Genomic DNA, 24,446 nt, shown 5'->3' with positions numbered 1-24,446 from the left:
TGGGCTCCCAAGTGGCGCAGTGGTCTGAGGTACTGCATCTCAGTACTTGAGGTGTCACTACAGACACATTGGTTCGATTCCAAGCTGTATCACAACCGTCTGTGATTGGGAGTCCCATAGGGCAGAGCACAACTGGCCCAGTGTCGTCCGGGTTTGGACGGTGTAGGCCGTCATTGTAAATACAAATGTGTTCTTAACTGACTTGCCTAGTTAAATAAAGGTTCAACTTTTTTATTTTTTTTATTTAAAAAAAAATTCTCCTTTCTGTATCCCCTCTAGACCCCTGTGTCCGCATTTCAAAATACCTATGATGACATTCATAGTGGTACCCTGTTACATGGTGACCATAGTTGTCCGTCTCTCCCTGTCAGGTGACAGATGGACGATGTTGTGTTGGGAGGATGAAAGAGGGGCATTATGGGACGTGGAAGATTAGTCAACCAATTGGTCAGGGTCACCCAGGGGTTATGGTCATCCATTACAGGTCTCCGTTTGAAATGGTGAAGAAGAGGGGAACTCAAAGGAACAAACAGTGGGAAGGTTGTCGACCGCTCACACATTCCTCCCCCTAAAAAACAACACAGCGAGAGAAGCACTGAAGATGCTAGTGTGGATTTTTTTTCATCCTGTGCAACATTTTTTTGCCTCTGTTTTCACGTGAGGTTGTCCATTTCGCATGAATATATCAAATGTTCAATAGCAAAGGGCCCAGTCTCCGATGATCAGAGTGGATCATACCATGGAGAGTAAAGTATATCTTAATGTGGTAGACCAGTCATCATGACCATTGACCAAGACCACACTGCCATCTACTGAATCAGGAGATCTCTCACTATGGAGAGAGAATGCAGCCATCACAATAACACAATCCCACAGTGTGCTTTAGATTTTGAATGCGAATGTGTTAGTCGTTACAACCCTCTAGCAAGAAAGATATGACAAGAACACATATCAAAATACAAATCTATCCAAATACAAATCGATATATCTTCAAGGCCCTGACAATCCACTAAACAAACCCAACTGTGAATCAATCAAACGACAACGTGAAGTTTAGTCAGCAAGCCTGCTGGCTTACGATCAACCAAGACAAGTAAAAAGGGGTGTGACTGTTTGTAAACAGGGCCTGTTGCCTTCTCCTCTCAACATGGTCAGGGAAAAAGACAGTCCCAGAGCTGTGCCCTTTGGTGCACTTACGTCGAGAGAGGGTACATCAATCTTTCCCTAATTCCTTCAAGTGTGAAAGGGCCCTTGTGATGACAGCCAGAGGGGATGCTGGGCCAGAGGTACCTATTGTAGCCAGGGGAGGAGAAAAGGAGGCTAGGAGGAGAGGAGGGCTACAGACCCGTGGCCACACCACAATGGCCCAGCCCCGGCCCTGCTGGGGCCCTGACAGCCGACCAGATGGCGGCAGCATTAGCCCAACAAAGGCAATCTAATTAGGGGGACAATGGAGGCCAAGCGGGGAGGGGGGCGGTGGTCTGCTGACGGCCGCCACGATGGAGAGATGGCGAGCGAACGACAGAGCCAGGCAGGCTGCCTGAGACCCCAAGGAGTCAATACACCTCCCTCCCCTCCCTCCCTCACATGTACACATCTCCTTCATGGGCCCCACCCCTCCTCCTGGCAGTAATATAGGGGGCTATGACTTTATTACCCCTCATTAACACAAATTAGACCACTTGAGCCCCCTGAATGGAGATGACAAATTGAATTAAGCGTTTGGAAACAAGTCAATCCCCACCCCTGGCCAGCCTGCGACCATATTGCCTTAACATTCATGGGGGAAGCCATAAAAATCCCACTGCTGCCTGCTATTATTTGGGGCTTCTATGAGAAGCTGTGAATGGTTAAATTCCTTTGGAACTGATCTGCATACTCGCTGAGTTATGCTTGGTGTGTTAAGTGAGGATTAATACTGAGTGTAGCAGATGGTTTGGTCTTAAAATACTTTTGTGCCATTGTTGTGTTTTTGATGGTTTGCTGAAGGGGTTTTCCTGTTTTGAGGGAAATATCTAATATCCTGCAAAATATGAAAAAATGATAAATAAAATGATATCAACTATAGACTTAGGTGAAAAGGTCTAAAAACAAATGTTCATCCTAAGGGGTATTACACAAATAAAGAAAGCACAAGTCTGTGATCAGCAATAAACATCAAATGGTTGACATTTTGAATTTCACCAGACTATTTGGTGCACAAATGTTTGATTGCATTTCGTAGTTTTTTTTAACCACGTCCTTTTTATGGAAATGATATTTAACCAACCACTAATTAAAATGTAGTACAGTAAGTCTGCAAGCCTTTAAGTCTTCTAGCCACAGTAGTATCCGTCCAAGCATGGAGCTCATTTTGTTTCACATCTACTGTAATTGAGAGGTTGTTTATATAGCACTTCCTACGTCTGTACTGCGTAATAGTGCGTGGGGAGATCTGGCTGAACTCCACTATCTCTGTTTGCCTTGCTAGACTTACCAACGGACAATGTTATCATTGGCCATTGACAACCCTTGTCCTGCTGTGATTGCATAATCACAATTTTGTCCCCCCAAAAAACAACATTACACCTAATTTACACATGTAATGTAACTACTTATCATCCTCTTGAAAACTGCACACACATACAACGGGTGATTGCGAAATTACAATCGGTTGTTATAGGTCATAAGTTAACATGAGCCAAGGGCTATGTGTACCTAATGGGGCACACCTGTACTGTTTTAGCCAGTTGATTGTACAGCTAGCGGCAGGCTTCTGATTAGTGGGAACGAATAAACTATTCTCTTTCAGTGCAGCATTGACTTCACAGCCAGGTCAATGTGGAGGAGCTCTGTACAAGTGAAGGGCGCTGTGTCGCTTGCAATGACTACTATTATATAATAGCTCCATCTAGTGTTTAAAAATGTACTTACATCTATGGGGGGCTTTGAGTTTTTCATTCACACACGCACACAGGCGCTCACGCACGCACACAAACATGCACGCACGCACGCCGACACAGACACAGATATAACAGCTTGAGTCTTTGTGAAGTCATGTTCAATAGAATAGAGCAACAGATGGATCTACTATCATTGCTGCACCGTGGTCCCAAAAAATATCTATTCCACATATCCTAAACTATGCCAAGTTTGTCTCATTCACTAATTTAAAGCAACAGCAATATACTAAGTGAGGACTTTGAAACAAAGCATCTTGTTTTCTTGTGTATGTAAAGTGTGCCCTTTCATTGATAATGCAAACACCTTGAACAGTTTTTACAGGAAATACTAGCTATGTACTGTAGTTGATGTTTACCATAAAATAATTACACGGTGTAAATCCGACAGCCGCAGTCTCTATGCGCCAAGTACAAATGTCTCGCCTTTCATAACCGAAAATGTAACTATTCATTAATGATTTGCTTATATTTTATTTGTCATTTGAGTGAATTGGAAACAAACAACGTACCCCTGCACATCGACTCGGGACTGGTACCCCGTGTATATAGCCAAGTTATCATTTTTCATTGTGTATTTATACCTCGTGTTACTATTTTTCTTTTATTTCAATTGTTTTATCTCTGCATTGTTGGGAAGGCCCTGTAAGTAAGCATTTCACTGTTGTTTACGAAGCATGTGACAAATAAAAAAAATCTATTTGATTTATAGCTTCAAAATATGTCTCAAATGATCATGTCGATTTCATAGACTGTCAAACCTGGCATGTATAGCTCCACCTATAAATGAGAGCAGCTACATTTCCCAATGATGTAGCTTCTGTTCCAAATCAAGTCGGGGCTACCATTGGGCTGAAACCCAGAGTCCAGTGTAGCTTAATTATTCATTGTCATCAAAAAATGCATTTTTCCAGGCTTGTATAAGACTGGCACCTTGTGGATCTAAATTACACTACAGTAGGTCTACTCCTATTTTCAATCATCTAATGGTGATGGTTATCAAGCAACAGCAGGTGGTGCTAAAGTACAAGCAATTGTATTATACTGACATACACACTGAATAACCCCAAAATGCATGGCACACAACATGGAAATTACAGCTGTTTACTGAAGGAAACCACAGTCAGTCAGTCAGTCAGTCAGTCAGTCAGTCAGTCAGTCAGTCAGTGTCTGTCTCTCTCTGTCTCTCTCTCTCTCTCTCTCTCTCTCTCTCTCTCTCTCTCTCTCTCTCTCTCTCTCTCTCTCTCTCTCTCTCTCTCTCTCTCTCTCTCTCTCTCTCTCTCTCTCTCTCTCTCTGTGTTTGTGCGTGTGTGCGTTTGTTATGTGCTTGTAGATGTACGTCATCTATCACCCTGTAGGGGGCACTATTGAAACCCATTTCATCCTTGGCCATTCAGCCTCACATCTTAATGAAAACCCTCCCACGGACTGTACATCCAGGCCTGCTATCCACCTGGAAGTAGTACAAAAGCACAGTTGTGCAGGAAGCTTCTGCAATTTCCTCCCGCTTGCGTCACAAACGCATTACTGTGCATCTCACCCAAACCACAACCTCATGGGAGCTCTATAAAGCTCTGGAATTTTCCCACTGCCAAAACACACATAGGCTTTAATTAGGAGCCTACCGAATGTATTTCAACTTTTATCGTATAAGGTAAGGGTTAGGATATTGGGAGTAAAATAATATTTTGCAGCAACACCGACTGTATAATTGCACATATCACAATGCACACTTGACAACTGACATCAAAGAACAATATGTCAGTTCTTAAATCGAACCAAACCTATAGAAAGCCAATGATGTAGTATACACTGTAGTGCTACATGGTCCCTTCATGTGGTTAACCGATGCTTCCCTGCTTGGCTAAACTAGCTCCCATAGGAACTCCCATAGGAACACACATCATGACAGTAGCACTTCCATTGTAGCACAAGTCATGTATTTTCTGTAACAGTACATTCACAGGTCCAATCACAATCCATGAAAATAAATAAAGAGAGTCACAACATGATCTATATTGAAACTCCCAGTAAGTTATTGGCTAAAGCACCAACGTTTCGGCGACCCTGAAGAAGGCACAGTGATGTCGAAACGTTGGTGTTTTACCCAGTAAATTACTGGGAGTTTATACAGTGCCTTCAGTAGTATTCAGGCTCCTTGACTTTTTCCACATTTTGTCACATTACAGCCTTATTATAAAATGGATTACATTTTTCAAAATCCTCAGCAATCTACACACTATATCCCATAATGACAGAGCGAAAACAGGTTTTTAGAAATGTTAGCAAATTTCTTAAAAATAAAAAACAGAAATACCTTATTTACATAAGTATTCAGACCATTTGTATGAGACTCAAAATGTAGCTCAGGTGCTTCCTGTTTCCATTGATCATCCTTGAGATGTTTCCACGACTTGATTGGAGTCTACCTGTGTTAAATTCAATTGATAGGACACGATTTGGAAAGGCACACACCTGTCTATATATCGTCCCACAGTTGACAGTGCATGTCAGAGCAAAAACCAAGCCATGAGGTTGAAAGAATTGTCCGTAGGGCTTCGAGACAGGATTGTGTCGAGGCACAGATCTGGGGAAGGGTACCAAAAAATGTCTGCAGCACTGAAGGTCCCTAAGAACACAGTGGCCTCCATCATTCTTAAATGGAAGAAGTTTGGAACCACCAAGACTCTTCCTAGAGCTGGCCGCCCGGCCAAACTGAGCAATCGGGGGAGAAGGGCCTTGGTCAGGGAGGTGGTAGCATTATGCTGTGGGGATGTTTTTCAGCAGCAGGGACTGGGAGACTAGTCAGGATTGAGGGAAAGATGAACGGAGCAAAGTACAAAGAGATCCTTGATGAAAACCTGCTCCAGAACACTCAGGATCTCAGACTGGGGTGAAGGTTCACCTTCCAACAGGACAACGACCCTAAGCACACAGCCAAGACCAAGCAGGAGTGGCTTCGGGACAAGTTTCTGAACGTCCTTGAGTAGCCCAGCCAGAGCCCGGACTTTAACCCGATCAAACATCTCTGGAGAGACCTGAAAATAGCTGTACAGCGACACTCCCCATCCAATCTGACAGAGCTTGAGAGGATCTGTAGAGAAGAATTGGAGAATCTCCCCAAATACAGGTTTGCTAAGCTTGTAGCATCATACCCAAGAAGATGCAAGGCTTTTATCGCTGCCAAAAGTACTTTAACAAAGTACTGAGTATTTACATTTTTAATACATTTGCAAAAAATTCTAAAAACCTGTTTTTGCTTTGTCATTATGTGGTATTGTGTGTAGATTGAAAAGGAAATAAACCAATTGAATCCATTTTAAAATAAGGCTGTAACTTAACAAAATGTGGAAAAAGTCATTGGGTCTGAATACTTTCCGAATGCACTGTATATATAGAGTGCGCGACTCTCTTTATTTATTCGTATGGCTTACAATTTATTCTCCGTTAGTCGGCACCTCCAAACTACATCATTGTCTCTGGGTGTGCTCCAGCTATGCTTTGTATTAGACCCCAATCTCAATCTTTAACAGAGACTACCCCCCAGCTATCCACTCCTCTGCATTATTGAATGAGAAAGAAAATAAGAATTTAGCACCAAGGCATTGGCTATTACAGTAAGAAAGTAACAACCTCAGACCAATTGTAATGAATGTTGTCCTTCTGGTTGAATGCTAATCTGTCTTTCTGCAATGAGTTAGTGTATGCACTGAATTCATCTTCCAACAGGACTACTCTGTAACATGGGCCAAAGTATATAAACGACCTTGTGTTCTACAGCCTGCCAAGGGTGTTCATTCTACTGGCACAGGGATAGTGTGCTTGCCCTGCAAGTGCGTTGCATCAAGTTGATGTTGTACTCCTCCCCAAATTAGAAAAATAGGTATGAGAAAGAGGGATGGCTCTACAGGTAGCCTATTTGAGGCACACCCAGGTATGAAGGGTGCATGAAGGGGCTTGAGAGTTGAAGCATGGGCGCGCTTTGTAAATTGCATTATGTACATAAAATGATATGGGAAAGAGCGCTAAAGTGCCAGTAATTCAACAAATATGGGTTTGATAATAGACAACGAACTCAGCAAACTTCAATCTTAACATATGACCAATTGAATGTGTCTAGTAAAAAGTCCTTCATTTACGAATGATGTGTAATACGGACATGCTAGAATCTTACACCACCAAATGACAACTTACTGTAGTGGAAGACGTCACAGTAATACACTTCTACATGGGGATACATTCTATAATACACTTCTACATGGGGATACATTCTATAATACACTTCTACATGGGGATACATTCTATAATACACTTCTACATGGGGATACATTCTATAATACACTTCTACATGGGGATACATTCTATAATACACTTCTACATGGGGATACATTCTATAATACACTTCTACATGGGGATACATTCTATAATACACTTCTACATGGGGATACATTCTATAATACACTTCTACATGGGGATACATTCTATAATACACTTCTACATGGGGATAAATTCTATAATACACTTCTACATGGGGATACATTCTATAATACACTTCTACATGGGGATACATTCTATAATACACTTCTACATGGGGATACATTCTATAATACACTTCTACATGGGGATACATTCTATAATACACTTCTACATGGGGATACATTCTACATGTTGCGTCTATGATTCATGCATGTGAGATCCACAGGAAGGCTGGAGTAAGCAATATGTCGGAGGCACATGAGAATACCCACCTTACTTCCCCTCCTGGAATGGCTTTAGTTCTCTACTGCTCTTCAATTTGACTCGCATCAAGGTCCACAGGTGACGCGATGCAGCATCCTTAGGAACAGGTGACTTTGAGAAGGGGGTGGGTCATTAAGACTCCTTGCCCTGTAAGCAATTATCCGTCTTCAGTATTTTATCATGTCGAAAATGACAGAGGGACCTATGATGGCCCATGGGGCACTGAACTATGTGTCCTGTTAGTCTATCCCGACAGCAACAGCTGAGTTGATACGCGCCAGCACTCTGTAATAGACATTTCGATCCATGTTTATTCAGCATTGTACAATAGAGGTCAGGACTTCAAAAGTAGTGTCCAGAGAGTTGCAGGTTCCTTTTCCTTTTCTGGTATAGAAATCACCAGCTAGTTAGTGAATGGCCTCTACTGACTGGGACCACGCCCATAAAGCAGACCTATAATAGAAGTGCCAAATTATGGTAATAAGAAGCATCATTTGTTTACTGTTTAAACTCATTACTTAACACATAAAGCTATAATCCATAGAATCCATCCTCATACTATGTACAAAGACTATTATCTGCATAGTATAGGTTTACAGTATGCTATTAACAGGCAACCATTTCCCATCATAAAATCATGTAAGATATGCATCTCATAAATGGTGGAACTAACTAGATTACTCAAATCCTGTTTGCAGCACAGCTAATGGGGTGGGGTGGCAGGGGAATAGGGCCTGTTATGGCGGCCATGTTTGTCTGAAATGATACCCGCCAGGCTTTTTCCCCACCACTGTTCTCCGAGAGATAAATCCCTGTTGCACTTAGTATTCATCCATTTTTAATGCAGGGCCCCATCTGGAAAATGAGAGGGAGGAGGAGAGGAGAGGGAGAGAGGGAGAGTAGAGGGCTGAGAGGTGTGGATGGCTGTGCTCAAGGCTTCACAACAGTCCCCAAGTGCCTACTGTAATGTCTGCCTTCTGAATTCCCCTTTTCTCAAAAGGGGTCCAGAAGTTATGGGCTGCTGGCTCCTGCCATTCCAGAAATAGAAGGTGGAGAGGCTAGGAGAGGGGGAAGTTATTCAATAGTCTTCAGTGCAAACATGATCCGTGTTGAATGGGGAGGCACACAGGCTTGGACATTCCAGAGTGGGCAGCCTTCATAAACAACAGGCAAGTGCTTGGAACAACCATGGGGCTTTGTTTGTCCAGCTGAGATTGGCTCTCAAGCAGAGAGACTTTGACTTCTAGAGCCGAGGAAGATAGCTCCCCCCATCTGTTGAAGTATGGACTTTAAAGTTGTGTGGGCTGAAACAATGACAGATAGGGCCAAGAATGATATGTGCAATCTTTAATGGTATTTTCAAGCCTACATTGAATATCTAGCAATAGCAATCGCATACTGTTTATGTAAACTGGTGAATGAGGTATGTCTATCAAGTTGATCAATAAAATCAAGGCATGAGCTAAAATATTTGATGAGATGTTTATTTCTCTAATTAATTCATATCATTTATTCTGCACAGGCAGCATACATGGAAATTGTGGTAAAATACAAATAACAAAGTTCAACAGTGTTAATTTTCTAATTTCATTTAATCAGAAACCTTATATTAAAAGTGGCAAATTGTCAATGGTTTTCAATAGATTCCATTCTCTTGCACACACCCTCAAGAATGTAACATTGAACAATTAAATTTAAAAAGTACGGATATCACTATGCACAGACCCTCACCTTTTTGGCGAAGAATGCTTGAAGCTTATTGGAAATTCACTTTTGTCATGTTTGAATGCAGGAAAAAAAATACAATTATGTTATACAAAGATCAAAAATACTATTAAAAACCCTTATTATAAATGGCAGCACTATATTAATAAACTGCTGTTGACATTTTACATGTAAGTACAAAATCCTGTTGAGGTAGAACCCTCTGAAGTCACTTGAAATGTTAAAATGCTGAATAAACGTCACTCAACTTTATATACAATACTCTCTTCCTCACTTCACTTCATTAAAATTGTATAATCCTTTGGTAAACATAACTGTCAGAAATGTGTAGTCCTGCAACTGACAACTTTCCATCGTACATTCACAATAGTTTTGCATGTTTTTGGATTGATTCAGGGAAATAATGCAAAAAGGGGCTAATACATTGGTTTTTAGAAAAGCTTGTTTAATAACATTCATTTGCGCTATCCAACTGTTTTCTCAAAGTGAATTGTCCTCCTGACTCTACTATTGCAGAGCACTCCTTGAATCCCCAGTGCAGTCCTCTGTTGAAGACTTTTTGGGGGTAGACCAAAAAAACAACATGCCATTGTTGATTAAAAAAAAGACTGCATGAAAGAGATACCTACAAGCAATTATATCCAGTGTGTTACCCTCTCTTGGTAATGTAAACATCAAGGGTATCTCTTATTTGGGTAATGATTATTCATAAGCCTGGGTGATGAAACCAACTGCTGTGTGACATGGGGGATGAAAGTCATTTGGCTTGGCTATTATTGACTATGAAGTTACACAGAAAATACCAGGCCATAACAGAGAATTCATTGTCTTGTTTTTTTCATGCAACAGATATTAAATCAGAGCAAGTTTAAAACTGTGTTGTGGAGTAGCAGACAGAGGAGTGGGCCTCAAAGTGCCATACCTTGTTTTACAGACATCTTGAATGGACATTGCTTTCATTCATGAACATTCTTAGCTTGTTTAATAGCATACACAACTTTGGTTTTCAAAGACAAAAGAAATAGCTAGTAGGCTAAGCTTACAGTAAAACTTACTGGCAACATGACAATCACACCCTCACGCCCTGCTAAATCCATGTTCCCCGCAAAACACTCAGCATTTATTCACACATTGTGATTATGAATATAGGTAAATTTCAATGAACACTCAAATAGCTACACACTATCAGAAAATAAATTCAATGTATAACGAATAAAATAATCTATGTGAATAAAGCAACTATAAAAATATAAGAGATTTTGGAAAAAGAATAACATCGGTATATTTTTTTTGTTTACGAAATCATGTAGCCTTAGCAGTTAGGACTGGGATATGCTATAGCCGCAATCGAAACAGTCATCTGAAAATTGTTCAGTGCAATTCAATTTAGTTTCTTTGCTCGTGTAAAAATCTATCTCTAGAATATTTTCATTCGTTTACCACCCACTGCCCTCCCTCCCTTTAATGGTCGCTGGGCTGGTTGATCTTTGGAGAGTGGACAGTACTTAATTGTGTGCGCATTATCACCATTGGCGCTACAAAGAGGGCATGTATAAGCGCGAAGAATGGGGCACACCACCCTCCCGTCCGGTGTCTTCAGAACGTGGGAGCCATACACCTCCTCCGGTGCACCATTATTCCTGCAGAAGACACAGATTTTGGGCTCCTGTTTATTCCTCGACGTTGGCTTGCGCATCTTCCTCTCCACTCCGAACAGGTCAAATCCTGCAAAGCTTCCCCCGAAGCCCAAGTCCCGGTCTTGTAGTGGGACACCACCGATTTGGTTTTGGAATGGGCTCAGAATTGAAAAGCGCTCCTTCAAGTCCAGGATGGAGGTAGGCAGGGGGCTCACAGATGGACAACAGCAGTCCAGGTGTCCGCCTTCACTACTGCCCGAGATTACGCACGCACATGCTGGGGAGTCATCCAAACCCAGAGTTGCTTTCAGGGACTCGGTGATGGAGTTCGGGCTTTCGGGCATCATGTGCTTGTTATTCTTCGTGACCAACGTCGACAGACCCAGATAGTCGTTCCAAAAATTAAATGTATAGTCATATGGGTTGCGCGCACTCAAATAGTTATGATTGAGAAAATCCATGATAGTTTCTCGTTTCTATGCACAAACACCAATATAATCCTCGAAATTTACTGCCAGAGTTCGTTTCCAGGGTGGTTGGTGAACTGTGGTCTGCTCCAGTGTTCTTGTGTTAAACGCTTGTACAACAGGCTTGCTGTTTATAAGGAGTCGGGGAAAGCTGAAAAGAGGGCGGGGCTCTCTTCTCAAAACAAGTTTATGATCAGGTTGAAGCGCAGTCTTTCTCTTCAAGGGTAGGTTTGGGAAGCGCGAAACAAATCCAATATGGTCCGAACTGGCAGAGGTTGGTTGGAAAACACCCTCATATCATAATCACACAGCAAAGCCTACACCGAAATATACTATTGATTTCACCGTTTTTGAAATGGTTGCATTACGCACCAGTCATCTCTGTTCAGAGCAGTGAACGCCAGTACACCCGTAGCTTTACAGTACGGAAGGATTTGGCTAAGCAGTCAACGCATCGTTCTCTGTTTGTCCCGGGCAGCACAGTATTAATAGCCTACATTGAGGATGGGGAGTTCATTTTGGGTGCGATGTCAAAACCTACTCAAATAGCTTGCATACACATGTTTGTGCGCATTTCTGGTGCACACTTGAACCCTTTCAAGACCATGCACGCACACAAGCCCTTTGTTCCTAGAGCACCCTCTCTACCACAGTGATACAACATTTCCCACCTGACACTTGTCATATCACTGACAATTTCACATAGGCGATGAGCTGGATACTATGATAACAACAGCAATGCCATATCATTTTCTGTTATATGTAGGCTTATGTCCATACTATGTCGTTCAATATAAGGTTAGCCAATTTGAACTTTCACTGGATGGATGTAGTGACTATGATATACTGTAACACTTATGATTAACCAAATTGGCATAAGGTATTCCCCACAGCAAACTACAGTATTAGAATTAAATGATACATATTTGTCACTGATATCATGATTATCCCCATTTAGTAGACCTACAGTGTATTTTGGAAGGGTAGTGGTGATTTCGTAGGTTATATTGCAGACTACTGTGCTTGTCATACTGTAGGTTGTCAGTAGATTTACTTTGGTATTCCCCTTTTAGAGTGTTCCTGCTGTGGCTTTGGCACTGTGTGAAAAACCTCCTCCATCAAGCCACATTGTTCTACAAGCTGAGGGCTGAATGAAGGCAAACTGTGTTGCCCTTTAAGCCACCCTCTCCAATCCCCCCTCCCTGAGTACAGAGCCCTAATGATCACAGATAAATGTCACTCACATTTATACAGTGGCATAGTCCTCATTTGCATATTTGACTATATTCAAGCAACAAAGAGAGGAGGACGGGGAGGCAGGAGCATATACAGAGTTGACAAGGTGCATGCAGGGAAAATGATGGATCCGCAAAACACAAAAGTCTCCGAATAGAATCTCATCCTCCATTATAACTTTATCTTATGGATCGACCAAAATGGAACAGAGATACAGGTGTAAATTGGAAAGTACACAAGTGGAATGAATAATGTGAAAGTATAATGGAAGACAGGGTATAATGGGATATATAGGCAGAGGGTATTGGATTTAGGCTAGCACTCTCACAGGCCAGTAGTCTATTATCAGGCTAGTATTCTATTGTGGACTGCATTCCCTTTGAAATAACAACATCATGTCATTTCACTCCTCTGCCACTGGGGGACTGTGTGAGCCCAGTGGATCCTAGTTAGGATGACATCATCAAGCTTCTGCGCAATGCAACAGTTGACCCATAACCCCAAAAAGTCATCCCATGATCCTTGATGGTTCTGTGTTCGCTACCGGAAACCTATGATCATACAACATACCCTACTAATGAATATAAGTGTCCACTTACATTGACTGGAGCCATGACATGAGCAAAATACCTGCAATGGTTAATTATTATTTGTAATTTAACCTTTATTTAACTAGGCAGGTCAGTTAAGAACAAATTCTTATTTACAATGAAGACCTCCCTCAGCCAAACAACACTGGGCCAATTGTGCACCGCCCTACGGGACTCCCAATCACAGCCAGATGTGATACAGCCTGGAATCAAACCAGGGACAGTAGTGACACTTCTTGCACTGAGATGCAATGCCTTAGACCACTGCGCCACTTGGGAGCATAAAACATGTAGGTTTATTCTACATGAAAGTTCACTAATATGAGCAAAAACATGGGTAGATTTTAAAATAATGTAATTGTTAATGTTGCTCTATCATCAGGAAGTCGTATAACTCTTATCACATCAAACATCGCATACATTTCACAGTAAAATGTACCTAACGTAGCAGGCGTAGAAAGACGCCTGAGCGGAGTCCTTACTTCCGTTTTTCAGGGGAAACAGAAGTTAGGTAAAAAAAAAAAAAAAAAGACTGTATCCCTGAAAATCAATCAAGCAACTCAGAGTACCATTCTGTACTGTAATCTACTCTAACTGCTGCCAGCCTTCTCCATGATTAACTACCTGAGTCTGGAATGTGAGAGCAGGACTCTTTAAACAATGATAACATATAAGTGACTGCAGTTCTAATTAAAAGTGCAGGGGAGGTTGTTGAAACGTGTCCAATTTGGAGGATTACATCTATTTTAAGGAAATTCAATAGAACTACATACCTTGCTGTTAACTGAGCTGAAAAGTAATAAAATAGGAACTAATAGTTGGTATAAATGTTTTCAGAAGCTTGTTTTCCCAGTCGCACATAAGAGAGGAAGGTATTGATCTTGGAGGATCTAACCCATTGAATTTTCCCAAACTTTTACCCACTATGCATACATAATGTATATTATCCTTGACTCTTTTTCCAGTGCAATATAGAGCCTACCCTACAAGCCGATTTGATTCCCGTGTTTCTGCATCTCGACAGTGTAACTAAAATATTCATGGGCCCATTATTACTTAATTTGATTTTGACTGAGGAGGATTAATACTCATCCATTAATATAAAATTCTCTGGCTGCGTTGAGGTAGCACGAGCCTATCAGACAAGGAATCAACTGAATGATCTATGGCGCTAGAATGGGGGCTGTGGCTGTAAATTGATTAGGGACTCAAACTGAATTAGAGCTCATCAAACAGGTATTTGCTGACCCAGTAACTAATTTGCGTTGCAATACAATACGTATTGTTTTGCCCAGTAGTGCAAGTGTGAACATTTCCCCCATTTCCCCCATTACAGATGTGAATTTACATTTCAAAATTCCCATTGATTGTGCTGGAGATGAATTATGCAATTTAATTTCATCTGTATATACCTCTCGCTGAAGTTTGAAATGTTTTGCAACAATCTTAATTTGATTCACAAATTACATTTTATAATCATATATCAAATCTGTTGTATGTAGAAGTAAGTTGTTCTGGTAAGAGCATCTTTTAAATGACCAAAATGTAATGTAAATGTATAATTCTTCCTATTGGCATTTGTTTGAATGACGCGTATCACATTATGAAACCCAAATGAAAAGGGACAACTGGAGTGAAACCAAGCCTGCAGTTAATAAATATGCCTACTTTAGCTGTGTGTCTTAGATGATCATTTGTATGGGTGATTGGTCACATGACGCAGAGCACATGGCATGCTGTCTCTTGTGGCTGCCACATAAATAGTCATGTTGGTAGCCTCAAAAAATAGCCATTTCTGAAGCATTGGTGCTCATCGTGTATTTTTCAGGTGTGTTTTATCTCCGAGGAAGGGAATGGTCTCCCTTATCTGATGGTGCTTTCTCATAGAAATAATGATCTAACAATAGTGTCTACAGCTGACTTTCATTGGACTTTCTTTGTTAAAATGAGCTACTCCTTTGTGAGGGCTACTGACAAGGTTTTGGGGAAACTCATTTGTAAATATCAAGACAAAAAAACAGATTATTTGAAATAATGATCGGAATGCCATTGTTTATTATTGTAACAGCTGAATCATCTGGGATTCCGCCAAGCTCTGTCATGCAAACTGGTTTAATAGTTTGGTATTATAATATTAGTTTACAGCATACAGTGTCTTCAGAAATTATTCACACCCCTTGACTTTTACAACCTGAATTTAAAATGGATTGAATTGAGATTTGATTTTGTCACTGGCTTGCATACAGTACCCCATAATGTCAAAGTGGAATTATGTTTTTCGAAATGTTTACAAATTCATTTAAAAAAACGTTTCTTATGGCAAGCCTAAATACGTAAGGCGGAAAAATGTGCTTAACAGATCACATAAGTTGCATGGACTCACTCTGTTTGCAATAATAGTGTTTAAGATGATTTTGAAAGACTAGATCTAGACTAGATCTCTGTACCCCACACATACAATTATCTGTTAGGTACCTCAGTCGGGCAGTGAATTTCAGACACAAATTCAACCACAACGACCAGAGAGGTTTTCCAATGCATCGCAAACAGGGTGGGTAGGTTACTTTCTAAATGTAATCCATTACAGTTACTAGTTACCTGTCCATAATTGTAATCAGTAACGTAACTTTTGGATTACCCAAACTCAGTAACATAATCTGATTACGTTCAGTTACTTTTAGATTACCTTCCCCTAAAGAGGCATTAGAAGAATACAAAAATGTACAGAACCTGTCAAAAGTTTGGACACACCTACTCATTCAAGGGTTTTTCTTTATTTTTTACTATTTTCTACATTGAATAATAATAGTGAAGACATCAAAAATGTGAAATAACACATATGGAATCCTCATGTACTAACCAAAAAAGTGTTAAACAAATCAAAATATATTATAAACTTGACATTTTTCAAAGTAGCCACCATTTGCCTTGATGAAAGCTTTGCACACTCTTGGTATTCTCTCAAACAGCTTCATGAGGTAGTCACCTGGAATGCATTTCAATTAACAGATTTGCCTTGTTAAAAGTTGTGGAATTTCTTTCCTTCTTAATGCGTTTGAGCCAATCAGCTGTGTTGTGAAAAGGTAGGGGTGGTATACAGAATATAGCCCTTTTTGGTAAAAGACAAAGTCCATATTATGGAAAGAACAGCTCAAATAAGCAAAGGAAGATGACAGTCCATCTTTACTTTAAGACATGAAGCTCAGTCAATCCGGGAACATTTCAAGAACTTTGAAAGTTTCTTCAAGTGCAGTCGCAAAAACCATTAAACGCTATTATGAAAATGGCTCTCCTAAGGACCACCACATGAAAGAAAGACCCAGAGTTACCACTGCTGCAGAGGATATGTTTATTACCAGCATCAGAAATTGCAGCCCAAATTAATGCTTAACAGACACATCTCAACATCAACTGTTCGGAGGAGACTGCATGAATCAGGCCTTCATGGTCGAATTGCTGCAAAGAAACCACTACTAAAAGACACCATTAAGAAGAGACTTGCTTGGGCCAAGAAACACAAGCAATGGACATTAGACTGATGGAAATCTGTCCTTTGGTCTGATGAGTCCAAATTTGAGGTTTGTAACCCATTTCAGGAAACTTGCCTTATGTCATGAGTCACTACTTCACACGAGAGCCATTTGAACGTAATCTTTATTTTTTATTTTTTTATTAAAATGTTATTTTTTGGCAGAAATACCTTCTGGAGCATGTTAACTTTTATGTGCCTTAATAACAAACTTGTATGCCATCTGTAAATATGAATAAAATGGTTAAATTACGAAGCTAGTTGGTTTAGCCACAGAAAAAGTCAGCAACCTTCCCACTATCCAGGATTGGCTGAGATAATGAGTGGGCTGGACATGCCGAGAGATGCGTTCGGCTTGGTCTGCCATATAGCACACTTCTGTCTATTTGTGCTGGTTAGTATGTGTAGGTAATCCTGTCTAACGCGGCTTTTAACAAATATATATTGTTTAGTAGAACTGAATAAGTGTTGCATTCGACGGTCTGGAGGACCGAGGTTTGAAATCTGTGGAATTAGAGTATGATAGCAAAGGAGATGGAGAAAACACCTGTCTCCGGATTACATCTACAAACTAAGGGCAACCATGGCATCCGTGACAGGAAGAAGCATCCAACCATTATGTATACGGGTAAGATAGTCTAGCTTGCTACATTATCAGATATTACACATTTCTAATTTTGACAAAGTCATTTTGATTTAAAGTTAAAGTGTACTGTTAGCTAGCTTGCTCGCTAGCTAACGTTACATCTTATTATTCGTATCTCAGAGTCATTTGCTTTGCTTGTTATAGCCTAATGTTAGCTAGGTAACATTGAACCTGCAGATTCAGATCAAATCAAATCAAATTTTATTGGTCACATACACATGGTTAGCAGATGTTAATGCGAGCATAGCGAAATGCTTGTGCTTCTAGTTCCAACAGTGCAGTAATATCTAACAAGTAATCTAACAATTTCACAACAACTACCTTATACACACAAGTGAAAAGGGTTGGATAAGAATATGTACATATAAATATATGGATGAGCGATGACCGTGCGGCATTGGCAAGATGCAGTAGATGGTATAGAGTACAGTATATGCGTAATGTAGGGTATGTAAACATTATATAAAGTGGCATTGTTTAAAGTGACTAGTGATACATTTATTACATCCAATTAGTCATTATTAAAGTGGCTAGAGATTTGAGTCTGTATGTTGGCAGCAGCCACTCATGTTAGTGATGGCTGTTTAACAGACTGATGGCCTTGAGATAGAAGCTGTTTTTCAGTCTCTCGGTCCCAGCTTTGATGCACCTGTACTGACCTCGCCTTCTGGATGATAATGGGGTGAACAGGCAGTGGCTCGGGTGGTTGTTGTCTTTTATGATCTTTTTGGCCTTCCTGTGACATCGAATAATGTAGGTGTCCTGCAGGGCATGTAGTTTGCCCCCGGTGATGCGTTCTGCAGACTTCACCACACTCTGGAGAGCGTTGAGGTTGTGGGCGGAGCAGTTGCTGTACCAGGCTGTGATACAGCCTGTCAGGATGAGTGTTTTCGGTGACAAGCCAAATTTCTTCAGCATCCTCAGGTTGAAGAGGCGCTGTTGCGCCTTCTTCACCACACTGTCTGTGTGGGTGGACCATTTCAGTTTGTCCGTGATGTGTACACCGAGGAACTTAAAACTTTCCACCTCCACTACTGTCCCGTCGATGTGGATAGGGGGGTGCTCCCTCTGCTGTTTCCTGAAGTCCACGATCATGTCCTTTGTTTTTTTGACATTGAGTGTGAGGTTATTTTCCTGACACCACACTCCGAGGGCCCTCACCTCCTCCCGGTAGGTGGTCTCGTCGTTGTTTGTAATCAAGCCTACCATTGTAGTGTCATCTGCGAACTTGATGATTGAGTTGGAGGTGTGCATGGCCACGCAGTCATGTGTGAACAGGGAGTACAGGAGAGGGCTGAGAACGCACCCTTGTGGGGCCCCAGTGTTGAGGATAAGCTGGGTGGAGATGTTGTTTCCTACCCTCACCACCTGGGGGCGGCCCGTCAGAAAGTCAAGGACCCAGTTGCACAGGCGGGGTCGAGACCAAGGGTCTCGAGCTTAATGACGAGTTTGGAGGGTACTATGGTGGTAAATGCTGAGCTGTAGTCGATGAACAGCATTCTTACATAGTTATTGCTCTTGTCCAGATGGGTTAACCAGAGCGCCAAATTCATTAAATCACACATGTAAGATACCAAATTAAAGCTACACTCGTTGTGAATCCAGCCAACATGTCAGATTTCAAAAAGGCTTTTCGGCGAAAGCATAAGATGCTATTATCTGATGATAGCACAACAGTAAACAAAGAGAGTGTAGCATATTTCAACCCTGCAGGCGCAACACAAAACGCAGAAATAAAATATAAATCATGCCTTACCTTTGACGAGCTTCTTTTGTTGGCACTCCAATATGTCCCATAAACATCACAAATGGTCCTTTGGTTTAATTAATTCCGTCCATATATATCCAAAATGTCCATTTATTTGGCGCGTTTGACCCAGAAAAAAACAGCTTCCAATTTGCTACAAAATATCTCAAAAGAATATCTCAAAAGTTACGTGTAAACTTTGCCAAAACATTTCAAACTACTTTTGTAATACAACTTTAGGTATTTTTAAACGTTAATAATCGATCAATTTGAAGACGGGTCTATCTGTTTTCAATACAGGAGGACAACAAACTAACGCTACTTTTCTAGTCTTACGCAACTCTCAAACAGTACACATAACATTACACTGATTCAAGATGGCCGTACTTCTTCATTGCACAAAGGAATAACCTCAACCAATTTCCAAAGACAGTGACCTCAAAAACAAAAAACTCTGAATGGTTAGTCCTCGGGGTTTTGCCTGCTACATAAGTTCTGTTATACTCACAGACATGATTCAAACAGTTTTAGAAACGTCAGAGTGTTTTCTATCCAAATCTACTAATAATATGCATATCTTATATTCTGGGGATGAGTAGAAGGAAGTTGAAATTGGGCACGCTATTTATCCAAAAGTGAAAATGCTGCCCCCTATCCTAGAGAAGTTAAGGCAGTGTGCAGTGTGATTGCGCTGTCTGTGGACCTATTGGGGCGGTAAGCAAATTGGAGTGGGTCTAGGGTATCAGGTAGGGTGGAGGTGATATGATCCTTGACTAGTCTCTCTAAGCACTTCATGATGACAGAAGTGAGTGCTACGGGGCTATAGTTGTTTAGCTCAGTCACCTTGGCTTTCTTGGGAACAGGAACAATGGTGGCCCTCTTGAAGCATGTGGGCACAGCAGACTGTGATAGGGATTGATTGAATATGTCCGTTAACACACCAGCCAGCTGGTCTGCGCATGCTCTGGGGACACGGCTAGGGATGCCGTCTGGGCCGGCAGCCCTGTGAGAATTAACAAGTTTAAATGTTGTACTCATGTTGGCTACGGTGAAGGAGAGCCCACAGGTTTTGGTAGCGGGCCGTGTCAGTGGCACTGTATTGTCCTCAAAGCGAAAAAAAATCAGTTATTTAATTTGTCTGGGAGCAAGACGTTGGTGTCCGCAACGGGGCTGGTTTTCTTTTTGTAATCTGTGATTGACTGTAGACCCTGCCACGTACGTCTCATGTTTGAGCTGTTGAATTGTGACTCTATTTTGTCTCTATACTGACGCTTAGCTTGTTTGATTGCCTTGCAGAGGGAATAGCTACAGTGTTTGTATTCAGTCATGTTTCCGGTCGCCTTGCCATGATTTAAAGCAGTGGTTCGCTCTTAAAGTTTTGCACGAATGCTGCCGGTTTCTGTTTAGGGAAGGTTTTAATTGTCACCGTGGGTACAACATCACCGATGCACTTGGTAATAAACTTGCTCACCAAGTCAGCATATACATCAATGTTGTTGTCTGAGGCTATCCGGAACATATCCCAGTCCACGTGATCGAAGCAATCTTGAAGCGTGGAATCCGATTGGTCGGACCAGCGTTGCACAGACCTGAGCACGGGCGTTTCCTGTTTTAGTTTCTGTCTATAGGCAGGGAGCAACAAAATGGAGTCGTGGTCAGATTTGCCGAAAGGAGGGCGGGGGAGGGCTTTGTATGCGTTGCGCAAGTTAGAGTAGCAATGATCCAGAATGCTGCCAGCTCGAGTCGCGCATTCGATATGCCTTTAAAATTTAGGGAGCCTTGTTTTCAGATTAGCTTTGTTAAAATCCCCAGCTACAATAAATGCAGCCTCAGGATATATGGTTTCCAGTTTACATAGAGTCCAGTGAAGTTCTTTCAGGGCTGTCGAGGTGTCTGCTTGGGAAGTGGGGGATATACACGGCTGTGATTATAATAGAAGAGAATTGTCTTGGTAGATAATGCGGTCGGCATTTGATTGTAATGAATTCCAAGTCAGGTGAACAAAAGGACTTGAGTACCTGTATGTTGTTATGATTACACCACAAATCGTTAATCATAAAGCATACACCCCCACCCTTCTTCTTACTAGAGAGATGTTTGTTTCTGTCGGCGTGATGCGTGAAGAAACCGGGTGGCTTTACCGTCTCTGATAACATATCCCGAGTGAGCCATGATTCTGTGAAACAGAGAATTTTACAATCTCTGATGTCTCTCTGGAAAGCAACCCTTGCTCGAATTTCGTCTACCTTGTTTTCAAGAGACAGGACATTGGCGAGTAGTATACTCGGGAGCGGTGAGCGCGTCTACAGAGCCTGCCCAGGAGTCCGCTCCGTCTGCCCTTTCTGTGGCACCGTTGTTTTGGGTCAGCTACTGGGATTAAATCCATTGTCCTGGGTGGTGGCCCAAACAGAGGATCCGCTTCGGGAAAGTCGTATTCCTGGTCGTAATGTTGGTAAGTTGACGTTGCTCTTATATCCAATAGTTCTTCCTGGCTGTATGTAATAAGACTTAAGATTTCCTGTGGTAACAATGTAAGAAATAATACATAAAAAAAACAAAATACTGCGTAGCTTCCTAAGAACGCGAAGCGACCATCTCTGTCGGCGCCATCCTAAAAAAAGGTTATGATGACCTGGCCTCCACAATCACCCGACCTCAACCCAATTGAGATGGTTTGGGTTGAGTTGGACCGCAGAGTGAAGGAAAAGCAGCCAACAAGTGCTCAGCATGTGGGAACTCCTTCAATACTGTTGGAAAAGCATTTCAGGTTAAGCTGGTGCAAAACTGTCATCAAGGCAAAGGGTGGCTACTTTGAAGAATCTAAAATATATTTTGATTTGTTTAACACTTTTTTGGTTACTACAAGATTCCATATATGTTATTTAATAGTGTTGATGTCTTCACTATTATTCTCAATGTAGAAAATAGTACAAATAAAGAAAAACCCTGGAATGGGTAGGTGTCCAAACTTTTGACTGGTACTGTATATAATTTATAAGCCAAAAAATGGATGTAGCAACTACAAATTGGCCCTTTTAAGTCTATCAAAACTTTGCGAGTTTGAACACGTGTCCATTAATCCCCATTTTTATTCCATAGGCTGGGATCCGCCCTATGCAGATGTTGCAAGAGCGCATTTTTGCAACTGGATCTCCACTGGTTTCAAAACAGTGATTAATAGGCAGCTTAAACTTCTTGAATTCAACCATAATTGAGTTCAAATACACATTTAGATTTGTGAACAGCCAGCCACAACAACCACAATCCGTAAAGCGAAAATAGCTAAATGAGAGAGCAGCAGTGTGATTCAGATCAATGCGCTATGTAGATATCAATAATAAGTGATATCCGTATCGCCGTAGACTACACCACTGCTGTCATTCTTACCTCCAAGCGTTTATTGAAGTTGGATAATCTTTGGATGCTGACAGCAGTCGTACCATTGGAATACATACCTTGGATTTTAGCCTACAAAAGCCTATTCCTGCGCTTTTCCCGCAATCCATCAAACACATTCACATGTAATCCTTTACTCCCCAACCCTATTGGTGTCCTTCTAATCATAGTGTAAAAGCACCTATTGGTAAATAAAAAAGCAGACATTGAATATCCCTTTGAGCATGGTGAAGTTATTATTGACACCTTGGACGGTGTTTCAATACACCCAGTCAATAGAAAGATACGGTGTCCTTCCTAACTCAGAGGAAGGAAACTGCTCAGGAATTTCACCATGAGGCCAATGGTGACTTTAAAGCAGTTACAGAGTTTAATGGCTGTGATAGGGGAAAACTGAGACTGGATCAACAACATTGTAGTTACTCCACAATACTAACCTAATTGACAGAGTGAAAAGAAGGAAGCCTGTACAGAATACAAACCTTCCAAAACATGCATCCTGTTTGCAACAAGGCACTAAAGTAGGATATGTTGGTAATAGTTAAGGACTGGTGAGTTTTTCTGGATGAAAAATAAATGGAATGGAGCTAAGCACAGGCAAAATCCTAGAGGAAAACCAGTTTCAGTCTGCTTTCAACCAGACTGGGAGATGAATTCACCTTTCAGCAGGACAATAACCTAAAACACAAGGCCAAATCTACACTGGAGTTGCTCACCAAAAAGACAGTGAATGTTCCTGAGTGGCCGATTTACAGTTTTGTCTTAAATTTACTTATTGATCACTGTAATGATGTCTAATGGGTTTTCAGGACTAGCTACACAAATCCATTCATCATATTGATCATCATAATGATGAACGCTGACTCATTAACAAAAAATTTCCTCATTATGTGGACCTGGCCTGTGTTTGGTCCTGTATCTATGTTTTCTTGGTTTGTGACAGAGCATTCTTTATTCAAGTGTCCAAACAGCAGATGACTATGTGTTGTGTCTCAATATTAATATCCATTAGACCGTTGTTTTTACTTATGCAAATGAGGACATGTTCTCCAAATGTAATCTTCACAAATGTAATTTGGATTTCACTTGATAGATGGCTTAAGGTGTTTAATCAAACATTGAAACACCAAATTGTTTTCAAAATTATGTTTTACAGCAGTCTACCCCCCCACCATTTACTTAACAATGACTTGCCTCTGAATACAGTTTTGGTTTGATAGGCTCCTTTGTTCCTCAAAGAGATTTAGAGAAGACATAGGACGATAGCAAATGGTTAATGGGAAGCGGTCCATAAACCAAAGCTGCTGTTTATTCGTTTTTGTTGTCATACATTGCGTGAACTAAATATGTGTAAATATGCAGTCCTCTTTTGTTCCTTTATTGAATAGCAGGGAAATGTGTTTCTTCATAATTGCATATTTACTCCCCCGATGCCTTTGTGTTCTATGCGTGCCTGCATACATAACTGATGATTTCGTTCAATGACTGTTACTCTGCCATGCAGCATGCGATAAATGGAACCAATAAGGCATGCTTGTCGATAAAGGAGGCCCTGGCTGCATAGATATCAGGGTCGTTCCACGAAAAGAGTGCCTTTTTTTGTCCCTTTGATATTTTAAGTAGAAATTGTGCACCAATATTGAATTTTAAAAGCTTGTTATATTAAATGAAGTGCCCTTTAATATAGATCGCATGGAGAATTCAATACATCGGATTCTTTATATGAATAAAGACTTGCTAAAGTGCCAGAATTCAGCATTTTGACAAATCCCTTTATGCACCCTGTGTGAATTC

At 41.1% G+C, this 24,446-nt stretch overlaps 1 protein-coding gene and 1 long non-coding RNA gene across 2 annotated transcripts in view; both read right to left on the bottom strand.

Annotated features, from left to right (window-relative positions):
- LOC139580223 (uncharacterized) overlaps positions 1 to 24,446 on the bottom strand; it is a 62,439-nt gene that overhangs the window by 10,392 nt on the left and 27,601 nt on the right. The gene's annotated exons all lie outside the window — the stretch shown is intronic.
- LOC139581147 (nanos homolog 1-like) lies at positions 9,148 to 11,634 on the bottom strand. The gene has a single exon (XM_071410610.1). The coding sequence runs from the start codon at positions 11,500 to 11,502 to the stop codon at positions 10,822 to 10,824; it is 681 nt and encodes a 226-aa protein (XP_071266711.1). The 5' UTR covers positions 11,503 to 11,634; the 3' UTR covers positions 9,148 to 10,821.

The sequence above is a fragment of the Salvelinus alpinus genome, chromosome 7, assembly GCF_045679555.1.
Source record: "Salvelinus alpinus chromosome 7, SLU_Salpinus.1, whole genome shotgun sequence".
NCBI classification, from domain to species: domain Eukaryota; kingdom Metazoa; phylum Chordata; class Actinopteri; order Salmoniformes; family Salmonidae; genus Salvelinus; species Salvelinus alpinus.
The sequence above is the reverse complement of the archived record's forward strand: the minus strand, read 5'-3'. Positions and strand labels throughout refer to the sequence as shown.